General features: G+C 44.1%; 1 protein-coding gene across 1 annotated transcript in view; it reads left to right on the forward strand.

The window, feature by feature from the left end:
- Window positions 1–6: 6 nt before the first annotated feature.
- Window positions 7–10,900, forward strand: part of Rnaseh1 (ribonuclease H1) — a 15,405-nt gene continuing 4,511 nt past the window's right edge. Inside the window, exons 1-4 of the mRNA XM_008850164.3 lie at window positions 7–113; window positions 2,923–3,038; window positions 6,320–6,487; window positions 7,962–8,061. Of these exons, the coding sequence (XP_008848386.1) occupies window positions 64–113; window positions 2,923–3,038; window positions 6,320–6,487; window positions 7,962–8,061 (434 nt within the window). The 5' untranslated portion in view covers window positions 7–63. The remainder of the gene's footprint in view (window positions 114–2,922; window positions 3,039–6,319; window positions 6,488–7,961; window positions 8,062–10,900) is intronic.

Consider the following 10,900-nt stretch of genomic DNA (forward strand, 5'->3'; position numbering starts at 1 on the left):
CCGCTATCCGGCAGAGTGACGCTAGGCACGGCGCGTCTAGGATGCGTCGCTTGCGGGCTCGGGATGTTCTACGCCGTGAGGAGGGGCCGGAAGACCGGCGTCTTCTTCACCTGGTGAGTGGCGGTGCTCAGGGACCTCGGGGGCCGGGGGAGTCCTGGGTCGCTCCGCAGGAATCTGATCCCAAATCCTTGGGGCGTCTGTTAATCCTGAGGCTGTGAGACTTCCGAGAGGGAAGGCAGAATCACTGCCAACCAGAGTGTATGAAAGGATTTCCGTGATCTGATCTCCCCCGTGGGTTTTTGTTGTGTTTTGTTTTTGAAACAGCGTCCGGAGTAGTTTGACGCTCATCCAGCTCCCCAACGCCGGCGTCAAAGGTGCGTGCCCCGACGCCCGGCCTCCTAGGCGTTCTCGCAGGCACATTTTATTTTAGTATGCTCTAGGTCCGTGGAAGACTTTGTGCTGTCAATGTGCTGTCTGGCGCATGGCAGGATGGGCTGTCAGGAACTTGTAAGATAAAACTAAACAGTGACATGTGACCTTCATCCTGAGGCACCGACACAGCAGATCCGTTTTCATACCATTCCCAGCCTAATAACCAGTTAAAGAGGAGGTTAAATGTAAGATGCAAAACTGTAAAACTGACTAGAAAGCAAGTGAATTCTCGATGAACTTGGGTTTGATAGTGACTTCAGATACAACACCAAAGGCATGATCCATGAAATGTAATTGATAAGATAAACGTCATTAAATTAAAAACTTCTGCTCTGAAAAAATACTGTCAATATAAGGGACAAGGTAAGCCAGAGATTAGGAGAATATATTTGTAGTTATAAAAGATGTCTTGCAAAATATACAAAGAAAATTTTTCAAATTTGTTTTTTGAGACAAGAACTCACTGTGCAGACCAGGCTGGCCTTAAACTCAGACATCCAGCTTCCTCTGCTTCCTGCCTGCCTTCAAAGGCTTGGACTGCCACCACCACCTATTCTGGGCCACGAAGAATTCTTACAGTTGAGCAACTCCATTGAAAAGTGGGTAAAAGACCTACACAGATACCACACCAAGAAAGATACAGGTGGTAAACAAGCATATAAAGATGCTCCATGTCATACATTGTCAGGGACTTAAAAAATAGCAGCTGGATACTGTAGCACACCCATTGCAGTGGCCCAAAACCACAAACCTTGAGACTAAAACTGCAAATAAAGAAATGTCCCATATCATAAGCCATCAAGGGAATTAAAATAGCAATGAGAAGGGCTGGAGAGGCAGCTCAGTGGTTAAGAGCACTGACTGCTCTTACAGAGGACCTGGGTTTGATTGCCAGCATATTCATGGTGGCTAACAACCATCTGTTACTCCAGTTCCAGGGGATCCAACACCACCTTCTGACCTCCTTGAGCACTGCACGACATGGGTGCACTTAACACACATGCAGGCAATACACTCATACACATAAACTGTTAAAAAAAAAAAAACAGCAACGAGAGGCTATAGCACACCTACAAAACAGGCTGTGGAACAACAGGAAGTCTCTTTTTGCTGGGTTGAAGGCAGAATGGTACAACCACTGTAAGAGACAGTTAAGCAGTCGCTTAGAAATAAACATGCTCAGCTGGGGGTGGTAGCACATCCTTTAATCCCAGCACTGGGGAGGCAGAGACAGGCAGATCTCTGTGAGATCCAGGCCAGCCTGGTCTACATTAGCGAGTTCCTGGCCAGCTGAGACTACAGGAAGACCCTGTCTGAAAAAGAACCCCCTCAAAAAAATAAATAAACATGCTCTTCTGTTCTGACCTTGTAATCACAGTCTTTATACTAAATAAATTGAAAACTGCCTCCTCCCCAACCTGCACATAACTGTTTATGGAAGTTTTGTTGATAATTACCAGATTTTGGAAGCCATCAAGTTTCTAGTAGGTGATAATTTAATAAACTATAATAACCCAGACAATGGAATATTCAGAACTAAAATCTGGTAAGCTATCAAAGATGAAACAAGAAGAACATTAAAATTGTACTATGCTAATAGAAAGAAACCAATTTGAAAAGAATCTGTAGTTTATAATTTCAGTTATAAGATATTCTGGGGAAAAAAAAATGAGATTGCCAAACAAGCCAGTCGGGTTGGTACCAAGGGAAGGCTGAGTATGAGCAGAAGATTTTTGGTTTATTTGTTTGTATCTTGGGCTCACCTGGAATTGACTGTATAACAAGGATGACCTTGAACTTCTGATCCTCTGCTTCCACCTCCGAAGTATTGGGATGACAGGTGTGTTCTACCACACCAAAGTTTTTTGGGTTTTCCCTGAGATAGGATTTCTGTGCAATCCTGGCTGGCCTGGAACCCGTAGATTAGGCTGGTCTTGAACTTGTGGCAGTCCTCCTGCCTCTGAGTGAGCGTGGGATTATAGGCATGTACCCCCGACACTTGACCTTGAGCAAGGGATTTCTAACACATGAGACTGTTCTGGATGGTGTGGTAATATGCAGGCATGTCATTGTCATTATGTTTGTTGACACTTATAGAACTTAGAACACTGAGTTACACTGTAAACAGTGGACTCTGGGTTGGTGCACCACTGTGATTGTGGGTCACTAAGGAAACTCTTCTCTGTTCCTATGTGATGTGAACCTAAAAATGTTCAGAAAAAAATGACACTGGTAAACAGTAGATGAATGAAAATAGTAAAAATAAAATTAACTAAACTTAAAAAATAACCCCTGTATGTCTATTTATGTCTGATGCTCTGTGCTGTTCGGGAATTGTTTTATGTCTAGTTGTCATGCAGAAAAGGTAGTGACTGAGCTGGTGTGGGCACAGAAAGGTAAATATGTAAACAAATAAATAAATACACATGAAAAGAATATAAGTTGCAGAGAAGGGAAGGGAGGCCTGAACTGAAATGCATGTTTTTCCAGGAGTGAGTGCAGAGCGCAAGTGGACCGCTTTCCTGCTGCCAGATTTAAGAAATTTGCTACAGAAGATGAGGCCTGGGCCTTTGTCAGGGGCTCTGCAAGCCCAGATGTTTCCAAAGGTATGTCCCTCATATCAGCATGATGGTTTGACCTGCACAAAGCCTTTCACATCCCGGTGTCACCGCATCTGCATACATAGTGGAATGCTGTAATTGTACCCATGTTCCCCTGTACAGATTAGAGTGAAGAATAGTAGCTCAGCCAGGTGTGCAGCACATGCATGCATAAGACTAACCTGAACTATATAGCCAGTTTCAGACCTGGGCTACATAACAGGACCCTGTCTCAAGAACAGACAACAAAAATGAAGTGTTACGCACAGCGTGATGGTGCATGCCTTTAATCCCAGCACTCTTGAAGCAGAGGCAGCTGGATCTCTGTGAGTTCAAGGACAGCCTGTTCTACATAGTGAGTTCCAGGCCAGCTGGGGCTACAGGGGGACCCTGTCTCAGAAAGACCAAATAAGCTATGGTTTTATTTTTTCTTTTATATTTTTGAGATAGGGTTATACTATATAACTCAGGTTGGCCTCAAACTTGACTCCTCTTCATCAACCTTTTGAATGCTGGGATCACAGGCATTTGTCACTATGCCCAGCGAGGCTGTGCTTTTAGGAGAGGGTGGCTCTTTTCTTTGTGCACCCATGTGGTTGCCTTTGCATTTGGATAGAGTCGCACAATTCAAGTTTCTTTTAATTTCATGTGTTTCAGAAAGTACTGGATATTGAAGGCCTACCATAAGGGACATCAGATTTATAAGACTCACACATAGGATTAAGATAAGCTAACGGACTCTGAGTTAGAACACAGGGACTTAAAACTATCTAGACCTACCTTGGCAAGTGGGTTTTGAAGAACTTTTTTTCCTTCCTTCTTTCCTTCCTTCCTTCCTTCCTTCCTTCCTTCCTTCCTTCCTTCCTTCCTTCCCTCCTTCCCTCTCTCCCTACCTCCCTCCCTCCCTCCTTCCTTCCCTTCCTCCCTCCCTTCTTCCCTCTTTCCCTTCATTTTCAGGGTCTCATGTAGCATAGGCTAGCTTGAAATTATCTATGTAGCTGAGGATCACACTGAATTTCTGATCCTCCCACCTCTACCTCCCAAGTACTGGGATTACAGGTGTGTGCCACCTCACCTGGCTTATGCAGTGCTCTGAATCAAACCCAGGGCTTTGTGCTTGTTGGGCAAGCACTGCACCAACTGACTCACACCCCCAGCCCTATAAGCGCTTGTTTACAGAATTTTTCTTTTTTTTTTTTTGTCTTTTTGAGACAGGGTCTCCTTGTAGCCCCAGCTGTCCTGGAACTCACTATGTAGACCAGGCTGGCCTCAAACTCACAAAGATCCGCCTGCCTCTGCCTCCCAAGTGCTGGGATTAAAGGCGTGCGTCACCACGCCCAGCCCACAGAATTTTTTAAACAGGATTAAGACGCAGCAGAATCTAGTCTTAATCTTCATCTCTTGCAACTTCTCTTCAGCCCCTGAGATACTCAAATATTGACCAGTTGCTCCTTTGGGACACTATAACAATGCTAGACAGGAGTTAGAGAGATGGCTCAGTGGTTTAGAGCACTGGCTGCTCTTGCAGAGGACCTGGGTTTGGTTCCCAGCTCACAGCCATCTGTAACTCCAGTTCCAGGGGTTCCCACACCATCTTCTGGACTTCTCAGGCACCGGGCACACATGTGGTACACATTAATACATGCAGGCAAACACTCGTACACATAAAATAAAAATAAATAAATCTTGAGGCTGGAGAGATGGCTCAGCAGTTAAGATCGCTGGCTGTTCCTCAGAGGACCAGGGTTTGGTTCCCAGCGTTCATATGGAATCTACTAACTGTTCTTAACTCCAGTTTCAGGGGATCTGATGCCCTCTTTTGACCTTGGTGGGCATTGCACGACACAAGTGTACTTATATACATGCAGGGAATACACTTATACATATAAAATAAAAATAACAAATTTTTAAGAATTTATTTTATCTTACGTGTGAGTATTATGCCTGCATGTAAGTAAGTGCACCCTTGTCATTCTGTGCCCACGGAGGACAGAAGAGGGTGTCAGATCCCCTGGAACTAGAGTATGATTGTTGTTAGCCACCATATGGGTGCTGGTATTCAAACCTGGTCTTCTGCAATAACAGCCAGTGCTCTTAATGGCTGAGCCATCTTTCCAACCCCATAAAATATTTTTTTAAGACCAAAAAGAAAAGAAACTTTAAAACAAAGAAACAAAAAACCCCACTAACACTGGTTGGAGCAGGATTCAGAGAGGGACAGGTTGTTTTCAGAGTCAATATTTCCTAAGGGCAACTTTAAGCAAGAAGAACCTTTTGTTTGTCTGTTTGTGACAGAATCTCATTCTGTAACCCAAGCTAGTTTAGGATTCACTCTGTAACCCAGGCTGGTCTCAAACTTTGGCGAATCCTCCTGCCCTGCCTTAGTATTCTTAAGATGACAGATATGAGCCACCATATAGCACATCCTGCAACCCTTACGGTGCTATATAGATATAGTATGTGTGTGTGTGTATGTGTGTGTGTATACATGCCATAGCACACATGTGAGAGATCAGAGGACAACTTTTGGGGAGACAGTTCATTTTTTCCAACATGGGCTTGGGGCATTGAACTCAGTTTGTCAGGTTTGTATGGGAAGTGCTTTTACCTGTTGAGTCATCTTATTGGCCTTTTTATTTTTTGTTTTTTAATTTTTTATATTTTGGTCTTTTTGAGACAGGGTCTCTTGTAGCCCCAGCTGGCCTGGAACTCAACTGTGTACACCAGGCTGGCCTTGAGCTGACAGAGATCCACCTGCCTCTGCCTCCTGAGTGCTGGGATCAAAGGTGTGCACTAACATGCCCAGCCTTATTTATTTATTTATTTATTTATTTATTTAATACGTATGAGTGTATTGCCTGCATGTATATAAGTGTACCCATGTCATACAGTGCCTGCGGAGGTCAGAAGAAGGTGTCAGATCCCCTGGAACTGGAGTTACAGACAGTTGTTAGCCGCCATGTGGGTGCTAGGAATCGAACCTTGGTCCTCTGCAAGAGCGGTTAGTGCCCTTAACCGCTGAGCCATTTCTCCAGCCCCCTTTTTATTTTTTTTTTTTAAACAGGAATGTGAACTTCATATTGCCCAGGCTTGTCTTGGACAGTGTAGAACTTTGCAAGACAGCAAAGTCTAAGATGGTTTGTTGTAAGTCGTTCCCTCTTTATAGGGCCACATACAGAGGGATATTCAAATCTGATGTATATTATGAAATAGCTTTTCCACAATTCTTGAGTTTTCAACATTTCATGGACTCTGGTTTTGGCTCATAGTTAGAACTTATCTTTCAGGGCAGGAAAATGCACAGGTAGAGAAATCACAGGTGAAGACCAGCAAGCGGGCAAGGGAGCCTTTGGGTGAAGGTGAAGATGAAGACCATGGAGAGCCGTGGGCAAAGCACACAAGACAGAACATGGAGCTAGCTGCTCCACTGAGCAAGGACACGTTTTCTTACATGGGTATGTCTTTCTTGGGTTTTAAATTTTTAATATAACTACTACAAAAATATATTAGCATAAAAACTTTTCCTTTCCAAATGAAATTTGAGATAATCTTTGTCCTTATTTTTTGTAAACTTTTTTTTTTTTTTAATATTTTTTTATGTGTATGGGCAAATTGCCTGTGTGTATGCAAGTGCTCCTGTGTCGTGCAGTTCCCGTAGAGTTCAGAAGAAGGCATCAGATTCCCTGGAACTGGAGTTGGGACTATTGTTAGCACCTTTAATCCAGCACTCCAGAGACAGAGGCAGGCGGATTTCTGTGAGTTCTACATAGTGAGTCTAATGAGTCCCAGGCCCAAAAAAAAAAATGCCCTAAGATTTCATGCATGCTAGGCCAGTGCTGTCACTAAGCTATAATCCTAGCCCTCTTTTTACTTCTTGTTTTGAGTCAGAATCTCACTAAGTTGCCAGGGTGGCGTTGAGCTCTCCAAAGTCCAGGCTGGCCTTGAATTTGTAATCTTTCTGCCTTAGCCTCCCAGTCATTTTTTTTCCCCAAGAAGAAACCACTTATACTTTAACTGAAGGGAAAATGCAGAGCTGTACCTATAGATTGGATTGGCAGCTATCTAAAATGAATAAGTATCCTTGGTAACAGTAGGGATGAGCCACATCCAGTACACCAGCTGAGGCTCCCTAAACAGTGACGGGTGTCGTCATGACTGGAAGGAAGGTTTAATAGTTTAGGTGGAAACCAAGTTGCAGCTGATGGAGTCCTGCCTAGCCTCTGTGCTTTCATGTCCCCAGTCTTGGCTCCTGTGAGGGATGCTGGTCCCCAGGCTCCTGCTGAGCCTGCTGTGCACAGGCTAGTGTTCTCTGAACATATGCCTTACGCACAGGTGTCTCTGCTCCCCTACCCCACCTCTGGCCTATTCTGCAGAACTTTTCCCATCACTCTAAAGTCACTGCTGGCCACAGGCCTGGCAATGGCCTCAGTTCCATCCTCCCCACTTGGTTCCTTATCGATTTGGTATATTGGACAAACCTTGTCTGAATAGAAGGAAGCAGAGATGAAAAGCACTTTACTAGTGGCAAATGTGCTAAGAGAAAATTGGGACCACTTGTCAGCAGACTTGAGCTGATATGTGGCCTCTTGCAAGCACTTTTCTAGAAGGACTGAGGAGTGAAAGTGACCCTGACGGAGGTATGTGTTGTTTTCTGATCCCTTTAATTTGTCGTGTAAACAGGTCTCACTGTGGCAGTTTTGGTTTTATGGAGTAACCACCCTCACCTTTAACTCATCTGGCAAAAACCACCCTCACCTTTAACTCATCAGCAAAAAGTGGCTGCACCCCACTGGAGAATCCATGTTGTCCTAGACAGGGAACTACAGCCTTGTAATTCACCCTTGGTTCAAATGCTGGCTCAGTCTCGGTGGTGCTGAGTGAGTCAATGTTTAGTAGTTGGTGCAGAGGCCTTACTCTTTCTTCTCATAGGAGAATCAGTTGTTGTCTACACCGATGGCTGCTGCTCCAGTAATGGGCGGAAGCGAGCACGAGCAGGAATTGGCGTTTACTGGGGCCCGGGCCACCCACTGTGAGTAAACAGAGCTGAGTGTGTGAGCATCACATTTTACCAAGTAATAGGTGGGATCTGCTTATTGGTGGATTCTTTTGGAAACCTGCCCAGATAAACAGTGACCCAAATAGAAAAGAGATTTTGATTTCTGCTAGTGCCTTACCATTTGGTTCCTGATGATGCCAAACACTGAATTTGAGTGTTGTTTCCCTGGGATGTAACTCTAGAAATCATGAGTCATATGGGCACAAGGAGCTGGCCTTCAGAGAGGTGGGGACGGCACCAGCTTAGACCCATTCCATCGCTAGACTTTCAACCATGCTCGACCCAGGGCATGTCAGGAAGCAGCTAAGCAGTGTGAAACTTGATTGTTCCGAGTATACCAGGTCCCTACAGATGAAATAACTGGAATGGGAGCAGACAGCCCTGTAATTACAGGATTGGCACTCAGCTCCTGTGAGGTTCTGCACAGACCTGATGTTTATCAGGAACTGTTGTCTGGCACAGTTACTATCAGTTCCCTAAAACCACTGTTCCTTTCTTTATTTTAAAAATATCCTTATTTTTCCATTTGAAAATTTTCCAAGCTTTTTTTTTCCTAATGTCTGTGTTTTTACAAAGCACATCGCAATGACTGGCTCATTATATGTCTACAGTGTTTGAATCAATTCAGGGTACTGAGTTGTTCGCTTGCTTGCTTGTTTGAGTGACAGGATCTCTCTGTGTAGCCCTGACTAGCCTTGAGCTCACAGAAATCTGCCTGCCTCTGCCTACATCTCCCAGTGCTGGGAATAAAGGTGTGCACTTACCCTAGAGTAATGACCTTTTCTGTCAAACACAGATCATTTTTATGTGCTGGGAATTTTATAATCTTACTGCCTTTTTTAATTTTATTTATTTTTATTTTATGTGTATGAGTATATTGCCTGCATGTAGGTAAGTACACCCGTGTTGTGCAATCCCCATGGAGGACAGAAGAGGCCATCAGATCCCCTAGAACTAGAGTTACAGACAGTTGTTAGCTGCCATGTGGGTGCTGGGACTCGAACCCAGGTCTTATGCAAGAACAAACGGTTTTTAACCATTGAGCCATCTCTCCAGCCCATCTTATTGTCATTTTTATTTTGTTTTGAGACAGGGTCTTGCTCTGGTAGCTTCCAGCTCATAGCAATCTTCCTGCCTCAGCCACTTGAGTGCTGAGATCATAGGCATAAGTTAACTTGCCAGGGTGATGAGATTAATTATGATATTTCTGTGCAAGTGTCATCATGTTTTGTTACTCATCCCCCCTCCCTTACTTTCATCGCCCCTCCCCCTACCCTGTGCTAGTCATCTTCTTTCTCCCAAAATAATCTGCCTTCATGTCCCAAGTACTCTGTTACAGTGCCCCTCCTGCTAAGGTTCTCTCCTTCCATCATGTGGGTCCTGGGGATAGAACTCAGGTTGTCATGCCTGGTGGCAAGAGCCTCTACCCACAGAGCCATCTCACCAGCTTAAGATTGATTTATTTGTGTGTGTGTGTGTGTGTGTGTGTGTGTGTGTGTGTGTGTGCGCGCGCGCTTGTTTGCATGAACCTTGAAGAGGATCCTTATGAGTGGTGCTGCAGCAAACATGGGCGTCAGTGTGTCTTTGTTAAAAGCTTTCCTCTCTGGGTATACCTAGTCCACTTTACATTTCTCTCTCTCTCTCTTTTTTTTTTTTTTTTTTTTTTTTTTTCTCTTTTTGAGTCTCCCTGTAGCCCCAGCTGATCTGAGACTCACTATGTAGACCAGTGTCCTTGAACTCATAGAGATCCACCTGCCTCTACCTCTCAAGTGCTGGGATTAAAGGTGTGCACTACCAACCTCTGCTTTACATTTCTCTTGAGCTACATAATTTGCCAAGTTCATTCCCTGCCCTTCACCTCTGAATCCTAACCTGGCTTTGAACCCACAAGAATCCTTCTGTTTCAGTTTTCTAAGTGTTGGAATTATAGGTGTGGGTGCTTTCTTTAATACAAATGCCTCATTTCAGCTTTGAGCCCTGAGGTGGGGTGGTGGCACTAGTGTCCTTAGGCTTAATGCTGGCCCAAGACCATGTGCCTCTCAGGTCTAGAAATTAAATCCCAGCATTCTAGAGACTGAGGCAGGAAGATTACAAATTTGAGGGCAGCCTGAGCTACATAGCAAGATACTGTGTTCCTGTTGTGATACAGTACCACAATGTTTTCAACGGTTTGGTTTGATTTTTAAATTTTTAAAAAATTTATTTTATTTATTTAATTAATTTTTTTAAGACAGGGCCCCTCTGTAGCCCTAAATGTCCTGGATATCCTATATAGACCAGGATGGCTTTGATCTCACAGAGATCCAGCTACCTCAACCTCCCAAACGTTGGGATTTAAGGCATGTGCCACCATGCCTGGCTAGTTTGTTGGGTTTTTTTAGGTCTTTTTGAGACAGGGTCTCCCTGTAGCCCCAGCTGTCCTGGAACTCACAGAGATCCACCTGCCTCTGCCTCCCGAGTGCTAGGACTAAAGGCATGCACACCACGCCCGGCAATTTCTCTCATTTTTAAAATGTATTTTGGCATATGTTCATTGTACATGGGGATGGGTTTCATAAGGACATTTCCATACACCATACACAAAGTATATGAGGTCCTTTGACCATACTAACCCTCCCAGTGTCCCCCACCCCCCTACTCCTGTTACTCCCATTCTTTCCCCATCAGATTTGCTTCTTTCATATCCTATATAGGACGTATATCTATACCTAAATGGTTTTATGTATCTGCATAAAGTCTAGGATTCATAAATGAGAAAAGAGTGGGATATTTGTCTTTCTGAGACTGATGTATTCCTCTAAATATGATCTCC

The sequence above is a fragment of the Nannospalax galili genome, unplaced genomic scaffold (genome assembly GCF_000622305.1).
Source record: "Nannospalax galili isolate Female #2095 unplaced genomic scaffold, S.galili_v1.0 scaffold100, whole genome shotgun sequence".
NCBI classification, from domain to species: domain Eukaryota; kingdom Metazoa; phylum Chordata; class Mammalia; order Rodentia; family Spalacidae; genus Nannospalax; species Nannospalax galili.